This window comes from Coffea arabica, chromosome 10c (genome assembly GCF_036785885.1).
Source record: "Coffea arabica cultivar ET-39 chromosome 10c, Coffea Arabica ET-39 HiFi, whole genome shotgun sequence".
Lineage (NCBI taxonomy): Eukaryota > Viridiplantae > Streptophyta > Magnoliopsida > Gentianales > Rubiaceae > Coffea > Coffea arabica.
This window is the reverse complement of record NC_092329.1, coordinates 53284221-53306721: the sequence shown is the minus strand read 5'-3', so window position 1 is coordinate 53306721 and position 22501 is coordinate 53284221. Positions and strand designations below refer to the sequence as shown.

Below are 22501 nucleotides of genomic sequence, written 5' to 3'. Positions count from 1 at the left end.
AATATGAATGATAAAGTGAGTAGAGATTATAGGAAGATTTCAATTATTGATTCAGCAACGAAGTCGGTGGAAACTGACGGAGAGAGTAATGAAACGGTGAAGGGAAGATTTGAGGATGAAAAGGGTCTGACGAAGATTTGATGAGGAGGAGGAGGAAGAGGGACAATTTTTGAGAGAAGATTTTGAACTTCCTAAATTGACCATAACTTTTATCTTGAAAATCACGCAAACAGACATATTGGTAAACTTAACGGCCAAATATAACAGAATAGCCTCCCGTCTTAACTTTATATATTTCAGTGGTCAAAACTAGACTTTTAATAGTTGAGTGACCAAAACTGAACGATGGCAAAAGTTTAATAGCCAACCAGATAATTTGCTCTAGGAAGTTATGATATGTTATTGGTTTCTTGTCCATTTTGTGCACCCTTTAATTTAATTCATGTTTTCCTCTTGCTTTAATTTTGGAGGCTTTAAGTCTCACAAATTCCAATCCCAACCATAGACACCTTTTTCGATTGATTGTTTTGCCTAATTAGATACACTATGGTTTTGAACAATTGGTGTTTTCATTTGCTTTTGCATATAGATTTTAGATTTTTAATAACAAAAAAATTTTCAGATTCTACCAAACAATAACTTAGATTAATTTTGATTATTTACTATAATTACTTTAATTTTTCATAACCAACATTTCAAAGCAAAAAAAAAAAGAAAAAAACTAAAGGTAAAAATGAGCAAATGAACCTTAATCACTTCTCATCCCTTGTGAATTTTTAAAAATTGATAGTTTAGTTGTCTTATTTATAATTCAACAATTACTTTATTTGTTCAGGAGGTTTTGTAATTTAAATTACCATTAGTTACTCTATTCATTTTAGAGCTTTATCCTCGTTTGCTGTAGATTTTACAAAAAAATTTTTTTGTTTTATTATGACAATCAATCAATTTGATTATTTCAATAACTAGAGCATACCAATTCCGCAATGGATCATACTCATAGATGCATGCTCTATTCTCGTTTGATTAATGTACCTCATTATAAATTTTGATTCTGAATAATCAAAATTATTTAACATTTTTTATGTTGATCTATTTTTGGTTCTTTTTCTTTTTATATTTCTCTTGTAGATCTCTTAATAATAAAAAATTAAAATCTGGAATTTACCCAAAAAAATAGTTACTCTTTACGTATTTTCTATACTATAATCACTTTCTTTCTATAATTTACTCGTACAAAATTTATAGTAACTACAAGAAGGATACATCCATAGGTTCAACAATCGTACATGCACCTTGTGTCCCTACATTCCATGGCTACACTAATCGTACCTCCTGATTAATCCTTCCTTTAATCAAACACACAACCAAGATCCTGAATCCTGACATACCTGCACGGCTGCACCCTCTTGTCTGGGGCTTGACGCAGCGCCCGGTGTCCCAGACTGCTATTAATTCCCGGGGTTTGCCTCAATTATTGCAGACCTGTTTGAAAACGGAACCCCCTCCAAAGAAAAGAAGCTTGAGACTTCGGAGTTCTGTCGCTTTGGAAATGAAAATGGCCCAGAACTGTATAGGAGGAGCTCTAAACCCTCCCAAAATCCTCACGCCAAAATGCATACCAATCAGCCATCCAAACCCTTCATCCCTCTCGTCATCTTCTTTGCGTAAATTCATCCTAACAAAATCCAAGAAGTACCTTCCTCCGTCAATTTGTATCTCTGCATCAATGTCATCAAGCCAGCAGCACCAACCGCCGCTTTCTCTTGAGGCCTTGAAAACCAGTGAACGCAGAAACGAAGTCTTGAATGCTATCCAGAGCTCATTAAGCAATTGTTTATCTGTAACCCATCTTGATTTAACAGTTCCTGGTCTTAAATCCAAAACCAGAGGCAAGGTAATTGTTTCCAAAATCCTTTCTTTACTCGATTTTTTGTTTAGGGTAATCTTGTGGTTCTTTATTTTTTTGAATTGTACTTTTTTGTGTTTTTTGTGTCTCGATGGACTTTGTATTCTTTATGAGGCATATAATCATATATCTTACTTCTTGTCTCTGCTGCTATGCTTAGTTCAGTTATTTGATGAATGTTGGAAAAGGGAGTAGGAAAAGTTTGTCATTAGTTTGGGAGAGCTGCGAAGACTTTTTTTTTTAAAAATTTTATTTTGTGTGTTGGTTGCTGCGAGTGAGAGTAAAGATAGTTTAACCCTGTTGAACACTTCATTAGCGGCTGGCCTCCTGGGGGGCCGGGGGAGCAAGGGGGGGAATGCTTTGCTGGATTGTTTTTTTTTGGGGAGGGGGGGGGTGTGAAATGGTAGAATCAGTGGATTCTCTGATAACATAGTTGCTCTCTAGTTTCTTCGTATAGCTGATACTCAAATGATCATTTGACTCACTTTGAAGGTCAGGGACATTTATGATGGAGGAAATTATCTTGTGCTGGTAACAACAGATCGGCAAAGTGCATTTGACAGAGTTCTTGCTTCAATCCCCTTCAAGGGGCAGGTACATGATTCTAAACATACAGAAAAGATTCTGATTAAAGCAAAAGAATACGTATTATTGGTTGAGGCTAATGAGTGTTTGGCGGCAGGTGCTTAATGAGACAAGTTTGAGGTGGTTTAATAAAACTCAGCACATTGTTCCAAATGCAGTTGTATCTGCACCAGACAAGAATGTGACCATCGCAAAGAAATGTTCAGTATTTCCTGTTGAATTTGTTGGTGAGATATTAGTCACAATAATAGCATGCCACTCTTTAAACTGTTTCTATGAATCTTACTTTTAGCTTCTGCACATTTTTTTTCCTTATATGCAATATTCTGCAAATTTTTCTGTCTCCAACTACGTGTTTGTGTAGCAGTATGAAACTATGTGGTTGTCTTTGAATTGCAGTGGCTCTCATTTCCATAGTGAGTCACAAACTAATTCACTTGTTGATTGTTTTCTATTTCTAGTTAGGGGTTATGTGACTGGAAGCACTGATACATCATTGTGGACTGTCTACAAAAAAGGAGTTCGGAATTACTGTGGCAATGTACTTCCTGATGGTGCGATGTGTTACTTACTGTGTCAATTCCATCTTTTGTGCAACTTCTGGTTTTTATGATTCTTCAATGAACGTATAACAGGAATGGTGAAAAACCAAAAGCTACCAGAAAATATTCTCACACCAACTACTAAAGCTGCAGATCATGATGTTCCTGTAACTCCGGATGAGGTTTTCATTTACTAAATAGAACTTGTCATTCATTAGGCATGTGTATATATTCTGTTGATTTCTAGTGTAATAAAGTAGAGACAATAATGGCCAATTGCATTTGAGTGAATTGCCTTGCTATACATAAAAAAGGGTCTATCTGATGTTGAGCACCCTACAGATGGAAGTTCTATTTTATCTGTACAATGCGCCTGCTATTAATGTTGTGTGGGACATTGTGAAAAAAAATTCCAGTTTTGCCCTCAATTTGGGCAACATATTAATGAGCATTGTTTGTTTTCCTTATCTTTAGTCGTAACCAGATAATAGATCATACTGCTTATTTGTGCTAAAAATTTTGCATCTCAGATAATTCAGCGTGGTTTAATGTCTAGAGCAGATTACGAGGAAGCAAGTAAGAGGGCACTACAGTTATTTCAATATGGTCAGGTGGTTAAGTTTTGGCTTTTCTTAAGGGAAATTTGCTTTTTTATTTTCATGTAGTTTTTTTTGGTTGTGGCATGGTACATACTCATGCTTTCTTCATTTGTTTAGTTTTCTGGAAACATTTGCTAGGGACATCAGTCCACTATAGCAGCAGAATGCCATTCAAATTGGTATTAAAATTATTCTTCATCTGATGATGTTGATATCAGTTACACAAGTTGACATGAGCCTTCTGTGTGCAACTTAGGGTTAATCATGTTGAAGTCGTGTAATTAGGCAGTTTTTCTAATTCTAATTTAATGATGATGGAGAAGCAGTTACTCCATGATATTTATTAGAAGAACTGCCTCCTTAGGAATTCTAAGCATTGTGATCATTTGTTCAAACTAGGGAGTATTTGAGAAAATGCAAGAATGATCAAGGGGTGGTGAAGTGGAGCTACCATTGGTATATAAATTCTCCTTTCCTTATCCATTTTTTTCCATAATTAACTGCAGCAGGTGGCAATGAAACATGGCCTCGTATTGGTAGACACCAAGTATGAATTTGGTAAAGCACCTGATGGTACTGTGCTTCTAGTTGATGAGGTAAATGATAATCTCTCTCTCTCCCTCTCTCTCTGCTTGTGAAAGTGCTCGTGTTTGTGTGTGTCCTGTGTATCTCTTTCGCTCTTATACTCCCTCACACACATTTCCATGTGTAATTATAACACTATCTTGTGTTCTGATTTTTTTTTGAAGGTGCATACACCAGACTCGAGTAGATATTGGATTGGTCATTCTTATCAAGAACGCTTTTGGAATGGCCTTGAACCAGAAAATGTCGATAAGGTAATGCCTTGAGAGGGGAAAAAGGTTGGAATTAAAAGCAAAATCTCAGGAAAGCGAGAAACCGAAAAGCAAAATCAACATTCCAATAATAGAAGAAGTCATTTGTCCCAAATCAAGTGTGCCTATATATATATGTCGCGTGTGTAACTTGCTTTTTCTTTAATACAAGATTATACTGTTACTCTTGGATATGTTACAGCATTCTGACTCCCATATTTTAATACTAAACCTTTCCCAGGAGTTCTTGAGGCTATGGTTCAATGATCATTGCAACCCATATGAAGATAAGGTTATTCTATTTAAATTAGTTTTCTGTGTATCATTCGAATGGCTATTCCCACTGAAGTTACTCATCAGAATTGATAATGGTGATATCCTTGCTTAGGTCTTGCCTGATGCTCCAGAAGAACTGGTTTCTGAATTAGCTTGGCGGTGTGTTATTCATTCATTCACCTTTTTGTATTTTTGGCTCATAATGGCATATATAGTCTTTTCTTATTAGTTTTTCTCGATGGAGTGAAGACATTGGCAGAGTTTATTAGCTGTGAACACATATTACTGATATTTCCTTCTAATGACAGATATATATTCTTGTTTGAGACAATAACAAATTCAAGTTTTGAAATACCTACAACAAAGGTAAAATCATAATGACTGATTTGTTATCTCAAGGTTACTAGATTAATCCCGATATGACTTGAATGTGTTCGTGCAGGAGCCAATACATGATCGAATCACCCAAAATGTTTCACAAGCGCTGAAGTCTCTGTCATAGTGTCAGAGCTTCTTGAGGTGTTCAAGGCTTAAATGTCATGATTTTCTACCAGTAGGAACAGCTGCAGCAGCGATCAGCACTTCTGTAATTTAGCATGCTCAACAGCTCTAGCTGACTGCTATGAATGGCTCAGTTTTGCCTATTATGAGTTTGTAGATGGAAGCTTGATTCCTAGTGCTAAGATCTTGGTTCGTTTGGGGTCACAGAACTTTTAGGTTTCTTTGAGGGGGCAATAGGAAAGTAAGAAAAAACAAAATGTGGGTTCCAGAGGAACTTTCTAGCCGAGCAGGTACTAATGTTGTGGTGGTGACTGAGAAGCAAGCAGAAAATGATTCCTTTCTTATTTTTTCCATTCTGTTCTCTGTTACAGTCAATGATGAAGAAAGTAGAAGTTTGGATGAAAGAGACGTGCTTCGGCCAAGAATTGGATATTCCTAAGCACTTTAAGCGGTTAACCTCGTCCTCACTAATACACAAAATAAGAGAAATTCCAAAAATTCCTGGCCAGATACCTGGTTTTGAGCATGGATAAAGATCACCAAGAAAGCATCGGAATTGTTTGGGCCTCAGGATTCCATTACATCACTCTTCTCTTCCGCCATTCTCCTGCATTAAAACATCATCAAACTTAAACGTGAAATTACCTATAAATTGTTTTCTGATTTATTCAAGCCAACGTACGTGCAAAAATATTGTAGCATTCGAGTTTTATAACCAAAAACAAAACAAGAAGCAGACATTAGATGATGGGCACTTCTGCATGAGGCTTAGGAAATGGATATGTATCGCCCCTGTTGGGGTTAACATGGATGGCGCCATGAACCGTTGCTCGAGACCAGTCACCACGAGCATGCCACCCCATAGTTCCAATCTCATCAGAAAGCCTAGTCTTTTGGCTAAACTACTGGTAGATTTTTTTCCCCCAAATATAGTCCCTAATTTCCATTAAATTAAATTAGTCCCTAGTTATTTTCCGGGGGGCCTACCTGAAATTCATAAATCAGCAATCAGTCTCAGTATTGAGGGGCACAATAATATCTGCTGGGACATGAACTTTCAAAAGTACGGTCACATAGCGACATCTTGTGCGAAATTAAGAAAATCTGAGCAATCAAATGAATGTCTCCCTTATATTGCTTTGGGATAATTGGAGAAACCTCCCTTGAGGTTTCTGACATTTGCACTGACCTCCCCTGTGGTTTGAAAAATTACACTGACCTCCCCTGAGGTTACTAATCCTTTGTAAATTCAGCCCAAACGATTAAAATATTATTTTAGGGAGTGAAATTAGAATTTTTTACCAAATTTGTCCTTTGTACTACGTGTCCAATGAATGACAAAATACTACAAATCAATTAACAATTAATAAACTTTAAGGTGTATATTTTATACACAAATATGCATTACCTATTTAGAGTATCGGCTCTTTATGGGTATTTTATTTTCAAACATTTAATTTAATACAAATATTTACGCTCAAATACATATTTGTATTTACTTTCAAATATTTAATTTTTGTTAAATACAAAAACTACCAATTTCTCTTTCGTAAAAATATTAATATAATACTTTTTCAATTTTAGTTACAAACATTTATGTATTTAACATAAATTAAATGATTCAAAATAAAATACCCATAAAGAGCCAATACTTTACTCATGTAATGGATGAAAATCATAAAAAATTAATACTTTATGGGTCATTTTTAAAAAAAAATTTAATTTATATTAAATAAATAACCTACCGATTTCCTTTTTGCAAGAATATTACTGTAACACTTTTTGAATTTTACTAACAAACATTTATATAATTATCATAAATTAAATGTTTGAAAGTAAAATATTCCTAAAAAACCGGTACTTTAAATGAGTAATGCGTGTTTACCTATAAAGAGTCGGTAACTATTTAAAGTACCGGTTCTTTAAGGGTATTTTATTTTCAAACATTTAATTTAATACAAATATTTATTCTCAAATACAGATTTGTATTTACTTTCAAATATTTAATTTTTTTAAAATACAAAACCTACCAATCTCTCTTCAGTAAAAATATTAATATAACACTTTTTCAATTTTAGTTACAAATATTTATGTATTTAACATAAATTAAATGATTCAGAATAAAATGCACATAAAGAACGAATACTTTACTCGTGTAATGGATGAAAGCCATAAAAAATTAATACTTTATAGGCCATTTTATTTTATTTTTTAAAAATATTTAATTTATATTAAATAAATAACCTATCGATTTTCTTTTTGCAAGAATATTACTATAACAATTTTTGAATTTTACTTACAAATATTGATACATTTATCATAAATTAAATATTTGAAAGTAAAATACTCGTAAAGAGTTGGTACTTTAAATGAGTAATGCGTGTTTGTCCATAAATTATACTTCTTAAAATTTATTAATTGTTAATTGATTTATAATACTTTGTTATTCATTGGATATGTAGCACAAAGGGCAAATCTGGTATAAAATTCTAATTTCACTTCTTAAAATAATATTTTAATTGTTTGGACTAAATTTGCAAAGGATTAGTAACCTCAAGGGAGGTCGGTGTAATTTTTCAAATCACAAGGGAGATTAGTGCAAATGTCAGAAACCTCAGGGGAGATTTATGCAATTATCCCTATTGCTTTTGTTGGGCTAGTTTCTCGATGCTTCCTACGTCATTGTGTGTATATGGGTGTGTGTGTGTGTTTCTACCATTTGGCAGAAAAAAATCAGATTCTTCTGCAAGGGTGTGCGTGGAGGGATTGGGTTTGCACCATCCCGCATCGAAAGATCGTGAGATCTTTACTCCGAATTTAAGATTCATGAAAAGTCCTTTCTATCACCAATTAGCTAGATAGGATTTCTCTGTGAGTCCCTTAGATCGCTCTTGTTGAGCCGGTTTCTCGATGCTTCCTGCGTCATTGAGTGTACATGGGTGCGTGTGTGTGTGTGTTTCTACCATTTGGCAGAAAAAAAAAATGAATGGCTTATTTGACCCGGCAATTGTCGGAAATATGATGACTTGACTTTTACCTATTCGCTTATTGGAAGTCATCCCGTCCACATCTTTTGGTTACATCACAAGAAGTTTTTGGCTTATATTCTCCTATTTGGTCAGCACTAAAACAGGGAGGATCATTTTGAGTCTTCTTGTCAAGCCTTTAAAATTGCAGGGATATTGTTATTAGGTGGGTGAACCAAGTAAAAAAATTGCAGCGTAACACTACTGAGATAGACTGAGAAGCTTTGCTTGCCACTAAGCTTTAGGTTCGAGAATGGCAGGAGAGGGTGTCAAATTGCTGGGATACTGGGGAAGCCCTTTTGCACTCAGGGTTAGGTCGGCGTTGAAACTCAAAGGCATTGAATATGAGTACCAAGAAGAAGATCTTGGAAACAAGAGCCCCCTGCTCTTGCAGAGCAATCCTGTTTATAAGAAGATTCCAGTTCTGCTGCACAACGGGAAATCAATATCAGAATCCCTCGTAATACTGGAGTATATCGATGAAGTTTGGAAGCATAATCCACTCCTCCCTGAAGATCCTTATGAAAGAGCTAGATCGCGCTTTTGGGCCAAATTTGTTGATGAGAAGGTAAGAAGGCATAATTCTGCAGATCACAACAATTCGTACTGTTTACAGTAGAAAATATGAATACTAATATTTTAGTTGGAGCGCAAGGATGACTGAGTAGTCCAGAGATTTTTCCCTTGCTGTGATGTATATTTCAGGCAAATTTTAAGCATACTGTGATCACAAAGCAATTTAATACCAGCTTTATGAAGTTTTGTCTCCCAAGTGAGATTTGTGAGTATCTAACTTAAAGTCTTAGTCCGAGAGGCAATGAGATCTGTCCCGAAAGTATCTCTCTTTGAGTATTTGAGCAATCAAATTGATTAATTTAGTGATGAGTTTTGGGCTTGAAGGTTAATTTGGTGTGAATTTTTCTCTCCCTGTTAGTGGAAGTTAAGTGAATGCTTTCAGCCATATACAGATTAAAGCAGCTGGTCACCAATTGGGTGGCATTGATGTCGTATTTATCCTGTAATTATGTGTCAACGTTTGTAATCTTATATCCATCATGAGACTAATCCACTAGAAGCAACCAGCTTAATAATACAGGTTGTATCATATATCAGTTTTTTATATCGCAACTTGCGAGTCAATATAGAAAGAATATTTAATGTTCCCTGTAAAGATTCCAAGTTCACACATTGCTGAAGTTGATTTCATTTACAGAGCTCCTTTTTTTTTTTTTTTTGAATCTTTTCTTTCCAGTGTGTGCCTGCACTGGTAGGAACAATCTCCAAAGTCGGGGAGGAGCTGGAAAAGGGTGTAAGAGAAGCTCGTGAACATCTGAAGACCCTAGAAAGTGGACTGGATGGGAAACGCTGTTTTGGAGGCACGAAGATAGGTTTTGCAGATGTTGCTATTGGCTGGATTGCATACTTGGCTAGAATCGAGCAGGAAGCTTTAAAGATACAACTCATTGATCAGCAAAGTATGCCTGTGCTCGCTGCATGGATTGATTACGTCCTTGAAGATCCAGTCATGAAAGAATTAATGCCACCTCACGACAAAGTGTTCAAGCACATGATAGGTATGCGTGAGAAGCTGATAGCAGTTGTATCAAATTGAAGTGTAACACTGTCAATTCGATTCACGGGTTCCTGCATATGATTTGTCTAAGTCTACTACTAAGATCAACGATGCACCAGCTATAGCAGAATAAAATACTCTGATGAGAAACAGGCAGTTGTGTGCTAGCAGATAAGTAAATTATGCAACTAAACCATGTGTGTTATGAGATGTTATTCAGAATTATTGGCTTCCATCAGCTTTGGATATTATGTGGCAGCATGAAAAAAATTTTAAGCTTTCTTTGTTTATCCGGGAAGGGGGAGAAAGAATATGTCCCCCTTCCCGCCGTTGATGTTTAAGCAAAATTCGTCACCCATGAACAAAATCAATTCTCGCAGGGGAGACAGAATACTTGACTTGGTGTTGTGAAGCTGGTAGTTTGATACACACACCAACCTCAACCCCTGTCCCCAAAACCCAACTAGCTGGCGGAAAAAGAAGAGAAGAAAAAGAGAAATCGCTAATAAGAAGGCAAAAAGAAATTGCTAATGGAACAAGCAAGCTTGTAGCATTACCATGAACTCGTTCACAAACAAATTCAGATTACTGATGCAAAAAGATATTGCGGAGCAGAAGATTCGATCCCGAATCAGAAAAACCAGAATTTGGAGATAAGTTATACCAGGATTAACGGATGGGACATAAATGGAAGCCAAAATTCTTCCAGAAATCCTTACGACAAAGAGTGAAAAACATGAACGAAGGGGAAACTTTGCTGCAACATTTCTGGCATCAGAGGAGAAGATTTAAACAATTCTATCAACAAATCTCCGAAATGAAAATGAGAAAAGAGTTCAGAATATGTGCTTTTGCCAAAAAGAGAGCAATTCAGACATTTATCTGGCATGGGTAGCACGTTCTTTAGTTGGCAGCTACGCATGAAACAGGCACAATGTAGTCGGTTAGCTATCTCAAAGCTACCAAGATGTCGACAGCAGTCTAAAATATGGTTCACTGCTTTTGGACGTTATGCTGTTGCTGTTTTCAACTGAACTTGAATTTGAGTTCTTGTGATAAAACCCTCAATAAAGCGAATGGTGTGGCTTTGCCTGTATGTTGCCATTTGTTAATTTGCCTTGATTTGGTTTAGTATAGGGCAAGGCTGGCATCTCTGTTCACCTTGTGTTTTGGTGTACTTATATGTGTGTGTTCGTATCCTCTTGTTTGACTGTAATATGTGAATGTGTATGTATTTGTTGCAGTGACTGTTGGGTAATGTGTCTGTGAAGCATTCCCCACATGGTTTGCATTTCTACTTCTTATTTGAGTTGTCTTAAGTATGGAATCCATAAGTAGCAGATGTGCAGATAAATTGTATACATAAATCTATAGTTGTATTGTAAAAATGTAAGCTGTCTTAACGCTGAAGTTATGTTTCCTCAGATTTGTGCAGTTGCAGGATTTTATTGTTCCCTGCTGATTTTGTTCCTAATGGGGGCTATTATTGTTCAAGCGCTTCATTCATGCCACAGGTTTTCTCTTTTATTTAAAGTGAAAAGTTGCCTTGATTCTGTGGAGATTTTTGTGCCAAATTGTGTTATGTTTCTGATTCTACTGCATGCAAATTAATTCGCAGGACCTTCCAATGCCACGGAAAGAGATTCCTATGGGGTCTCTAGAAATGTTACCACAGAGGAGATTAAGAAGGCCTTTCATGCTGTGAGTGTATTATGATGCCTCTATTTAGTGTTAATTTTCAAACTTCACAGCTTTACACACAGACACACATACATTCACATAAAGTTTTACTTTGTTTTGGGTGATCAAGTGCTATGATGTATTGCTAACTTCTTATTTGGAGTACTTCGAGTTGAATTTCTTTGTTTTTGTTTTTGGGACTAACTTGGGCGGGATCACTTTGGGATGGGTTTAGATTGATCCCGCCCAATACCTAAATTTATTTTCTATATATTTTTTTCCTTTAATTTATTTTTTATTTTTTTATATAATTTTAATATTTTTGATTTATTAAATTTCTTTTAGTTTTATTAAATAAACATGCAAGTGCTTTATACTCAGGATTATCACCAAAAATTGGATTAATAAATAAAGGAAAAGATAGATATACAATCATGACTATAAAAATTGTTAAAGATAATTTTTGAATCTAAGACTCCGTTTGGATTGACTATTTTTTCAAAAAATAAGTTTTTCAAATACAATGTTACAGTAATATACAATAACTCAAAAAACATCTCATCCATATTAGTATATCAAATATTTTAAAAAAAATTTATAGTAAAAATTTTTCATATACACTAATACAATAAAATATTTCAAAAACACCCCTCAAAAATAGTTAATTCAAACGGAGCCCTTACTATTTGAGCCCAATGGGTACCCAAGCATTTTCCAAAATTTCCCATCAATTAATGGGTACAATTGGGATTTGTCCCATTTTAAACACAATATCAAATTCCAATACCCATCCCGCACAAAGTCTTAATGGGCATGGGTAACCCATTGGGACTTGGGACAAATTGCCACCTCTATACGTAGGCAATGTTAGTGATTAGTTTCATTCTCACCTTAAAGATTGAAAAGTAAGAACAAGCAAATAAACATATTACATATAAACATATTACATATTTTATTCTGCTTTTTCAGTAGTAATTTAGTATTTTGGGACGACAAGGTAGCTAATGAACCTATTTTGCTAGGAAGTTTGATATGTTATTGGTTTTCTTGTCCATTTTGTGCACTAATTCTCCCTTTAATTTAACTCATTTTTTCCTCCTGCTTTAATCTTGGAGGCTTATGTCTCACAAATTCCAATCCCAACCATAGATACCTTCACCCTTTTTCGCTTGATTGTTTCGCCTAGTTAGATATACTATGGTTTTGAACAATTAGTGTTTTCATTTGCTTTTGCATATAGATTTTAGATTTTTAATAACAAAAAAAAATTCAGATTCTACCAAACAATAACTTAAATTAATTTTGATCATTTTCCATAATTACTTTAACTTTTCATAACCAACATTTCAAATTCAAAGCAAAAAAAAAAAAGAAAAAAACTAAAAGTAAAAATGAGCAAATGAGCCTTAATTAGGGGTGTGCAAAATCGAAAAATTCTGATTTATTGACTCAATTCGAATTGAATTCGAAATTTTTGAAATTGGTAAATCAAAAATCGGAATTGAATTCGGGTATTCCGAATTCATATATTTTGAATTTGGTTCAAATTTGGTAATGGAGTTTTCCAAATCGGAATTTTCAATTTTGAATTCACCATTCTAAATTAGAATTCAAATACCGATTTCGATTTTAAATTCGTTTTTAATATATATATTATATATGTAATATAAAATTTAAAAAATATAATATAATATAATATTATAAATTTTATATTATATAATAAAATTTATATTATATAATAATATATAAATTTTTCCGAATTCGGTGAAATCGGAATTTACCGAATTTCGAATTGAATTTGGTATGAATTCGAATTCAGAATTGGTGAATTCGAAATTAAATTCGGTCAGATTCTCTGATACCAAAATTTCAAAAAATTTTGAATTCAAACTTTCGAATTATCAATGTCGAATTCAATGCTCACCCCTAACCTTAATCACTTCTCATCGCTTGTGATTTTTTAAAAATTAATAGTTTCGTTGTCTTATTTATAATTCAACCATTACTTTATTTGTTCAGGAGGTTTTGTAATTTAAATTACCATTAGTTTACTTTGTTCATTTTAGAGCTTCGTTCTCGTTCTCATCTGCTGTAGATTTTACAAAAAATTGATTATGACAAGCAATCAATTTGATTTTTTCAATAACCAGAGCATACCAATTCCGCAATGGATCAACAAAAATGTACATATATTAATACTCATAGGTGCATGCTCTATTCTCGTTTGGTTAATGTATCTCATTATAAATTTTGATTCTGAATAATCAAAATTATTTAACATTTTTTATGTTGATCTATTTTTGGTTCAGTTGTTATTTTTTTTTAACTTTTTATATCTCTCTTGTAGATCTCTTAATAATAAAAAAATTTAAAATCTAGAATTTACCCAAAAAAATAGTTACACATTATTTTCTATAATCACTTTCTTTCTATAATTTAGGAAAATTTGCCAAATTGGTCCTTAACATTTACATAAAAAACTTTTTTAGTCCATAACATTTAAAATAAACCAGAATAGTCCCTAACATATAAATTATAATCCATTTTCGTCCTAATGTTTGTATTTGCTAATTTCTCCTACTAAAAATAGCACGCATCTCTCACGTGGCCATATTTTCAAGGGCAAAACTGAAAAACACACTTGATTTCTATTCTAAAATAAAAGTACACTAGACCACCACCCCTCTTTTCACCTTCCCCCTCAAATTATGGCCACAAGAAACCCTCTAATTCTCGACATCCCTTAACTAATAGGTATAATCTGAGGAGTCTCCCGTTTCAGAATCTCCCTTCTAAAACCCATCCATATCCCTCCCCAAATCCCCCTCTCCATCACCACACATACACATACCTACCGAAACTCAAATCTTGTAGCAAATCTAGAACAAAAGAGGGAGAAATTGCAGCAACAAACCTGTTACTCCAAACTCAAAAACCCCATTTCCATTTCAGCTAGATCAGCTCTGGGTTCTCCCAGAAATCATCATTCCATTTCTTTCCTTTCTTCCACCCGTTTGATAGTAATAAGTTTTTCTTTTTAGTTTTTGCGTCTTGAGTTGAGATTCTCAGCTTTCGAACCGTCAAATGCTTCGAATCAAGGCGCCTAGTACGATTCGAAAGGCGATCGGGACAGTGAAGGACCAAACCAGCATAGGAATCACCAAAGTAGCAAGCAACATGGTCCCTAAGCTAGAAGTAGTGATTGTTAAAGCTACTAGCCACGATGACGACCCTGCTGGGAAGACGTACATTCAAGAAATTCTCCATCTAACCTTTTTTTCCTGAGGCTATACCAATACTTGCGTGTCGGCGGTTTCGAAAAGGTTGGGAAAAACCCAGGATTGGATTGTGGCCCTCTAGTGTTTAGTGCTCATTCATCGCCTGCTCGAAGACAGAGAATTAGGGGGTTTCTTATGGCTGTAATTTGAGGGAGAAAGGTGAAAAGAGGGTGGTGGTTCGGTGTACTTTTGCTTTAGGAGGGAAATCAAGTGTGTTTTTCGATTTTGCCCTTGAAAATATGCCCACGTGAGAAAAGTGTGTTATTTTCAGTCGAAAAAATGAGCAAATACGAACATTATGACAAAAATGGGTCATAATTTATACGTTAGAGACTATTCTTGCTGATTTTAAATGTTAGGAACTAAAAATTTTTTTTGTGTAAATGTTAGGGATCAATTTGACAAATTTTCCTATAATTTACTCGCACAAAATTTATAACTACAAGAAGGATACATCCATAGGTTCAATAATCGTACATGCACTTTGCGTCCATACATTCCAAAGGTGCACTAATCGTCATAGTTATAAAATTCAGTCCAATCTGACGATCGAATCGGTCAACCCAATAGATCGAATATAAAATCGGGTTGATTCTATAATTGGATCGGAGTTGCAGCTTGCTTGTTCAGAATCGATCGACTCTGGCACTTGAATCGCTTACTCGCCAGACTCGGCTAGTATGTAACCATGTATTAAACCGGCAGGTTTTTGTCATATTTATGGAATGACCTTTTTATCCAATTTGTTTAATTTACCCTTCACACCATCTTGGGCATTATTGTCTTTTCCGCGTGAGAATTACAATTTACAAGTATGGAATTGGGAATTAAGGATTTCTGTCTTTCTGATTTCTCTCTCTCTTGAATCTCTTCAGACTTCTCTCCTGACTTCTCAGTTCTCACCTTCTCTCTCAAATCTCCAGCAGCTGATAGAGACGAACAAAATACGAAGAAATGAACAAGCAAATCAGGCAACAATTTCGCTATGTTTGCTGAAACGAAGCCTTGACCTGCTGATTGCTGAAGCTTTTCCAATTTTCGTTGTGCTTGCCAGCTGCAAACACGGACGACGGACCTTTATTTCTCAGATTCTCCCCCAAGCCCTGAGCTACGTAGATTCTGTAAATTCTAGATTTTGCAGTAGCTATCGGTGAAGCCTTGAAGGTAATTAACCGATATTGCATGTAGATTTTTTTGCTTTAATTAATGGTAAACTGAAGCTATTTGCCTCTCATATTCTAGATTTTTTGTCTCTTGTATAGCATTGCCTCAGACTCCTTTTGCTTCTTGTAGAGAACTGAATTTGCCTCTTGAACCTTATTCCACACCCTTTTGGCCTGAGAATCATCAGAACAACCCAAAACTGCTAATATTCTGCACAGGATTTTTAGTGATCCATTGCGGTCCTTTTTTCCACCTGTTTCTGTTTATTTGTTGAATTTTAGTGGAAAGATAAGTATATAACCAGGATTAGCTGAAAATTAAAAATTGAACTGGCACTATAGATAGATGGATGTATGCAGGGGATAGAGTCTGAGGATGGATAATGTCAGGAAATTGGATAAAAATACAAAAGGTAGTGTTAAAAGACAGAAAGAAAGATGAAAAAGGAGAGATATTTAGGGAGGTGTAACATGAAACGAGCAGAGAAAGTTTATGAAGTGAGAATGACCTATTGAAGTGATAAGCTGCATTGTTGTTGTTTATGTTTAGCGGTATTGATTTGTTGAATTGATTGTTAATCATGGCCATGTTTGAACTTTGAATGTATGAATCTTTTAGATAAGGTTTGTATATTGAAAAGTTTGAAGTATGAACTATCATATGAGAATGCTTGAGATTTGAGCTTTGAATTTGAAGTTTAAGCTTTGAAACTTTGATTGCTTAGCTATCCAGAATCTCCAGATTGTGTATGAGTTTCAATACTTATTATAAATTGTAATTTATAATTTTATATATTTATTTAATTATATTATTATTATATACTCCAGTTTTAAATTTGCTTAGCTATCCAGTATTTTTATTATATACTTTGACCTGGTAGTTCGACTAGTGATCCGGTGGTTGAACCACTGACCCGTCAACCCGGTCCTCTTGCCGGGTTGATGGCCGGGTTGATTTTAATAACTATGCTAATTGTACCTCCGGATTAATCCTTCGTTTAATCCAAAACACGTAACCAAGATCCTGACATACCTGCACCCTCTTGTCTGGGACTTGATGCAGCGCCCGGTGCCCCAGACTGCTATTAATTCCTGGGGGTTGCCTCAATTATTGCAGACCTGTATGAAAACGGAAACCCCCCCATAGAAAAGAAGCTTGACATTTCAGAGTTTGGAGTTCTGTCACTTTGGGAAAGAAAATGGCCCAGAATTGTATAGGAGGAGCTCTGAACCCTTCCAAAACCCTCACGCCAAAATGCATACCAATCAACCATCCAAACCCTTCATCCGTCTCGTCATCTTCTTTGCGTAAATTCATCCTAACAAAATCCAAGAAGTGCCTTCCTCCATCAATTTTTATCTCTGCATCAATGTCATCAAGCCAGCAGCACCAACCGCCACTTTCTCTCGAGGCCTTGAAAACCAGTGAACGCAGAAATGAAGTCTTGAATGCTATCCAGAGCTCATTAAGCAATTGTTTATCTGAAACCCATCTTGATTTAACCGTTCCTGGTCTTAAATCCAAAACCAGAGGCAAGGTAACTGTTTCCAAAATCCTTTCTTTACTCGATTTTTTGTTTAGGGTAATCTTGTGGTTCCTTTTTTTTTTTTAATTGTACTTTTTTGTGTTTTTTGTATTTTGATGGACTTTGTATCATTTATGAGGTGTCTAATCACATATCTTACTTCTTGTCTCTGTGTCTGCTGCTATGTTTAGTTCAGTTATTTGATGAATGTTGGAAAAGCGAGTAAGAAAAGTTGGTCATTTAGTTTGGGAGAGCTGCGAAGATTTTTTTTTAAATTTTATTTTGTGTGTTGGTTGCTGCGAGTGAGAGTAAAGATAGGTTAGCCCTGTTGAACACTTAATCAGCGGCTGGCCCCCCAGGGGGCCCGGGGGTGGGGGTGGTGGGTAATGCTCTGCTGGATTGTTTTGGGGGGGTGAAAAAGTTGAATTGGCGGATTCTCTTGCTTTCCAGTTTCTTCGTATGGCTGATACTCAAATGATCATTTGAGTCACTTTGAAGGTCAGGGACATTTATGATGAAGGAAATTATCTTGTGCTGGTAACAACAGGTCGGCAAAGTGCATTTGACAGAGTTCTTGCTTCAATTCCCTTCAAGGGGCTGGTACATGATTCTAAACCTACGGAAAATATTCTGATTAAAGCAGAAGAATACGTATTATTGGTTGAGGCTAACGAGTGTTTTGCGGCAGGTGCTTAATGAGACAAGCTTGTGGTGGTTTAATAAAACTCAGCACATTGTTCCAAATGCAGTTGTATCTGCACCAGACAAGAATGTGACCATCGCAAAGAAATGTTCAGTATTTCCTGTTGAATTTGTTGGTGAGATATTAGTCACAATAATAGCATGCCACTCTTTAAACTGTTTCTATGAATCTTACTTTTAACTTCTGCACATTTTTTTTTCCTTATATGCAATATTCTGCAAATTTTTCTGTCTCCAACTACGTGTTTGTGTAGCAGTATGATACCATGTGGTAGTTTTTGACTTGAAGTGGCTCTCATTTCCATAGTGAGTCACAAACTAATTCACTTGTTGATTGTTTTCTTTTTCTAGTTAGGGGTTATGTGACTGGAAGCACTGATACATCATTGTGGACTGTCTACAAAAAAGGAGTTCGGAATTACTGTGGCAATGTACTTCCTGATGGTGCGACATGTTACTTACTGTGTCAATTCGATCTTCTGTGTAACTTCTGGTTTTTATGATTCTTCAATGAATGTATAACAGGAATGGTGAAAAACCAAAAGCTACCAGAAAATATTCTCACACCAACTACTAAAGCTGCAGATCATGATGTTCCTGTAACTCCGGATGAGGTTTTCATTTACTAAATAGAACTTGTCATTCATTAGGCAAGTGTATACTGTTGAGTTCTAGTGTAATAAAGTAGAGACAATAATGGCCAATTGCATTTGAATGAATTGCCTTGCTCTACATAAAAAAGGGTCTCTCATGTTGAGCTCCCTACATATGGAAGTTCTATTTTATCCGTATAATGCGCCTGCTATTAATTTTCTGTGGGATATTGTGAAAAAAAAAATTCCAGTTTTGCCCACAATTTGGGCAACATATTAATGAGCATTGTTTGTTTTCCTTATCTTTAGTCGTAACCAAAATAATAGATCATACTACTTATTTGTGCTGAAAATTTTGCATCTCAGATAATTCAACGTGGTTTAATGTCTAGAGCAGATTACGAGGAAGCAAGTAAGAGGGCACTACAGTTATTTGAATATGGTCAGGTAGTTAAGTTTTGGCTTTTCTTAAGGGAAATTTGTCCTTTTTTTCATGTAGTATTTTTTGGTTGTGGCATGGTGCATACTCATGCTTTTTTTGTTTGTTTAGTTTTCTGGAAACATTTGCCAGGGACATCAGTCCACTATAGCAGAATGTCATTCAAATTGGTACTAAAATTATTCTTCATCTGATGATGTTGATAGAAGTTACACAAGTTGACTTGAGCCTTCTGCGTGCAACTTAGGGTTAATCATGTTGAAGTCCTGTAATTAAGCAGTTTTTCTACATTCTAATTTAATGATGATGGAGAAGCAGTTACTCTGTGATATTTACCTTAGGAATTCTAAGCATTGTGATCATTTGTACAAACTAGGGAGTATTTGAGAAAATGAAAGCATGATCAAGGGGTGGTGAAGTGGAGCTACCATTGGTATCTAAATTCTCCTTTCCTTATCCATTTTTTTTCCATAATTAACTGCAGCGGGTGGCAATGAAACATGGCCTCATATTGGTAGACACCAAGTATGAATTTGGAAAAGCACCTGATGGTACTGTGCTTTTGGTTGATGAGGTATCTCTCCCTCTCTCTCTGCTTGTGAAAGTGCTCGTGTTTGTGTGTGTCCTGTGCATCTCTTTCTCTCTTACACTCCCTCACACACATTTCCATGTGTAATTATAACACTATCTTGTGTTCTGATTTTCTTTTGAAGGTGCATACACCAGACTCGAGTAGATATTGGATTGGTCATTCTTATCAAGAACGCTTTTGGAATGGCCTTGAACCAGAAAATGTTGACAAGGTAATGCCCTGAGGGGGGAAAAAGGTTGGAATTAAAAGCAAAACCTCAGGAAGGCGAAAAACCCGAAAAGCAAAATCAACATTCCAATAATAGAAGAAGTCATTTGTCCCAAATCAAGTGTGCCTATATATATATATGTCGTGTGTGTAACTTGCTTTTTCTTTAATACAAGATTATACTGGTACTCTTGGAGATGATGTCGCATTCTGACTCCCATATTTTAATACTAAACCTTTCCCAGGAGTTCTTGAGGCTATGGTTCAATGATCATTGCAACCCATATGAAGATGAGGTTATTCTATTTGAATTAGTTTTCTGTGTATCATTCGAATGGCTATTCCCACTGAAGTTACTCATCAGAACTGAAAATGGTGATATCCTTGCTTAGGTCTTGCCTGATGCTCCAGAAGAACTGGTTTCTGAATTAGCTTGGCGGTGTGTTATTCATTCATTCACCTTTTTGTATTTTTGGCTCATAATGGCATATATAGTCATTTCTTATTAGTTTTTCTCGATGGAGTGAAGACATTGGCAGAGTTTATTAGTTGTGAACACATATTACTGATATTTCCTTCTAATGACAGATATATATTCTTGTTTGAGACAATAACAAATTCAAGTTTTGAAATACCTACAACAAAGGTAAAATCATAATGACTGATTTGTTATCTCAAGGTAACTAGATTAAATCCCGATATGACTTGAATGTGTTCGTGCAGGAGCCAATACATGATAGAATCACCCAAAATGTTTCACAGGCGCTGAAGTCTCTCTTATAGTTTCAGAGCTTCTTGAGGTGTTCAAGGCTGAAATGCCATGATTTTCTACCAGTAGGAACAGCTGCAGCAGCGATCAGTACTTCTGTAATTTGGCATGATGCTCAACAGCTCTAGCTGACTGCTATGAATGGCTCAGTTTTGCCTATTTTGAGTTTGTAGATGGAAACTTGATTCCTGCTGCTAAGACCTGTTTTTACACATACTTCTAGTATTTACTTTGGATCTTTGAAATGTGACTGACGATCTTGGTTTGTTTGGGGTCACAGCACGTTTAGGTTTCCATGAGGGGGCAATAGGAAACTAAGAAAAAACATAATGTGGGTTCCAGAGGAACTTACCAGCCAAGCAGGTACTAATGTTGTGGTGGTGACTGAGGAGCAAGCAGAAAATGATTATTCCTTTCTTATTTTTTCCATTCTGTTCACTGTTATATTCAATGATGAAGAAAATATTTCCATTCTGTTCCATTGTCATATTCAGCCATGACAATGGGCTTAGTATTGGTAGATTTTTGTTTCAAATTTAGTCCCTGATTTCCATTAAATTGGCAAACCAAGTGTTATTTTATTATCCTTGGGCCTACCGGAAATTCATAAATCCGCAATCTCACTATTGAGGGGGCAATAATATCTGCTGGGATATGAACTTTCAAAGGTATAAGAATATATGAGCAATCAAATGAACGGCTTATTTGACCCGGCAATTGTCGGAAATACGATGACTTGACTTTTAGCAATTCGCTTAGGGTATGTTTGGTTACCCAAAGAATTGAGGTTTAGAATTGGAATTGGGTCCCCAATTCTAATTCTCGTGTTTGGATCCTACCTTTCATATAGAATTAGAATCGAATCGCAATTCCAAATCGATGGAATTTCATGGTTCCAATTCTTTGGCTGGACCAAAGAATTCCAATTCCAATTCCACGGCCAGATTCTTGTTGGGTCAACACGCGGATTTTAAATGGGTCAAAACTCAAAAACGGGTCAACTATAAAGCTAGATTAAGGAAACAAAGCTAGCTTCTTCCTCTGTCTGCATTAGCAAATAGCCATCTGCTCCAGCGTTCTCTGCCGCTGCCGCCGCCGCGCCTTCTTGTCCCAGCACCTCTGCCGTAACCCCTACAAGCCTTTCCTCCCTCTTTTCCTCCCTCTGCCGCAACATCGAGTGGGTGAAATTTACAGATTGAGTTATATTTTGGTCTCCTTTCTTTCGTTTCCTATTAATCTTGAATTGTGCCTCCTGCTTTTACCTTTGCCGCCACTTCCATTGCCGTGAGGAGCGAAGGGACGTTTGAGCAGTGTGAGGCCGGCCCCAATTCAAATCAAAAGTGTGAGAGAGCCGGTGCAGCAGTGGTCAGTCTGTATTTTGTACCATTTGCAACGTAACCCTCCCTCTGCCTCTGAATCTATTATTCCTGCCTCAGTATCATTTGCAGTTGCAGTACTCCCCTCCTTCCTTGCGGATGCTACACTCTCTATCATCAACTTTCCTCCTGCGTCTCACATGATAGTCCTTTACCTCAGCCCAATCCCCAAGATATTTTTGTAAAAAAAAAAAAAAAAAAAACTCTCCATTCATCTCAGCACCGATTATAGTAACAGTACTGAAAGACCCTTTTCTCTTCTCTCTCCGTTCCTCAGAGAGAGAGAGAGAGAACAAAAAAAAAATCTCTCTGCTTTCACGAAACACCAA

The 22501-nt window shown here is 35.9% G+C and overlaps 3 protein-coding genes and 1 long non-coding RNA gene across 6 annotated transcripts; 3 read left to right on the top strand and 1 right to left on the bottom strand.

The window, feature by feature from the left end:
• Positions 1 to 1267: 1267 nt before the first annotated feature.
• On the top strand, positions 1268 to 5601 carry LOC113713290 (phosphoribosylaminoimidazole-succinocarboxamide synthase, chloroplastic-like). Of its 2 annotated transcripts, none has more exons than XM_027236979.2 (12): positions 1268 to 1897; positions 2402 to 2503; positions 2592 to 2721; positions 2956 to 3048; positions 3130 to 3218; positions 3567 to 3647; positions 4145 to 4231; positions 4385 to 4474; positions 4713 to 4763; positions 4860 to 4906; positions 5056 to 5113; positions 5190 to 5601. In XM_027236979.2, the coding sequence occupies exons 1-12, from the start codon at positions 1553 to 1555 to the stop codon at positions 5247 to 5249; spliced, it is 1233 nt and encodes a 410-aa protein (XP_027092780.1). In that variant the 5' UTR covers positions 1268 to 1552; the 3' UTR covers positions 5250 to 5601. The 2 variants fall into 2 exon arrangements, with proteins under 2 accessions (XP_027092780.1, XP_027092779.1); XM_027236978.2 differs by having other exon boundaries at positions 4142 to 4231.
• LOC140016142 (uncharacterized) lies at positions 5564 to 6128 on the bottom strand. The gene is made up of 2 exons (XR_011822495.1): positions 5988 to 6128; positions 5564 to 5855 (listed from the first exon to the last, which is right to left on the bottom strand). It is a non-coding gene; the product is annotated as an uncharacterized lncRNA (long non-coding RNA).
• A 1939-nt stretch (positions 6129 to 8067) lies between these two features.
• On the top strand, positions 8068 to 10095 carry LOC113714804 (glutathione transferase GST 23-like). Its single transcript, XM_027238882.2, has 2 exons — positions 8068 to 8842; positions 9527 to 10095. The coding sequence occupies exons 1-2, from the start codon at positions 8528 to 8530 to the stop codon at positions 9884 to 9886; spliced, it is 675 nt and encodes a 224-aa protein (XP_027094683.1). The 5' UTR covers positions 8068 to 8527; the 3' UTR covers positions 9887 to 10095.
• A 5541-nt stretch (positions 10096 to 15636) lies between these two features.
• LOC113714603 (phosphoribosylaminoimidazole-succinocarboxamide synthase, chloroplastic-like) lies at positions 15637 to 21331 on the top strand. 2 transcript variants are annotated; one of them, XM_027238528.2, is made up of 13 exons: positions 15637 to 15969; positions 17032 to 17506; positions 17993 to 18094; positions 18183 to 18312; positions 18548 to 18640; positions 18722 to 18810; positions 19156 to 19236; positions 19713 to 19802; positions 19942 to 20031; positions 20273 to 20323; positions 20420 to 20466; positions 20616 to 20673; positions 20751 to 21331. In XM_027238528.2, exons 2-13 carry the CDS (start codon positions 17168 to 17170, stop codon positions 20808 to 20810), a joined length of 1230 nt encoding a protein of 409 aa, XP_027094329.1. In that variant the 5' UTR covers positions 15637 to 15969; positions 17032 to 17167; the 3' UTR covers positions 20811 to 21331. The 2 variants fall into 2 exon arrangements, with proteins under 2 accessions (XP_027094329.1, XP_071924551.1); XM_072068450.1 differs by having other exon boundaries at positions 15637 to 17506.
• Positions 21332 to 22501: the final 1170 nt, after the last annotated feature.

Coding starts and splice junctions, on each gene's coding strand:
- LOC113713290 (XM_027236978.2), top strand. CDS start 1,553: ATGAAAATGGCCCAGAACTGTATAGGAGGAGCTCTAAACCCTCCCAAA. Junction 3,219..3,566: donor TTCCTGTAACTCCGGATGAG/GTTTTCATTTAC, acceptor TTTGCATCTCAG/ATAATTCAGCGTGGTTTAAT. Junction 3,648..4,141: donor AGTTATTTCAATATGGTCAG/GTGGTTAAGTTT, acceptor AATTAACTGCAG/CAGGTGGCAATGAAACATGG.
- LOC113714804 (XM_027238882.2), top strand. CDS start 8,528: ATGGCAGGAGAGGGTGTCAAATTGCTGGGATACTGGGGAAGCCCTTTT. Junction 8,843..9,526: donor CCAAATTTGTTGATGAGAAG/GTAAGAAGGCAT, acceptor TTTTCTTTCCAG/TGTGTGCCTGCACTGGTAGG.
- LOC113714603 (XM_027238528.2), top strand. CDS start 17,168: ATGGCCCAGAATTGTATAGGAGGAGCTCTGAACCCTTCCAAAACCCTC. Junction 19,237..19,712: donor AGTTATTTGAATATGGTCAG/GTAGTTAAGTTT, acceptor AATTAACTGCAG/CGGGTGGCAATGAAACATGG. Junction 19,803..19,941: donor CTGTGCTTTTGGTTGATGAG/GTATCTCTCCCT, acceptor TTTCTTTTGAAG/GTGCATACACCAGACTCGAG.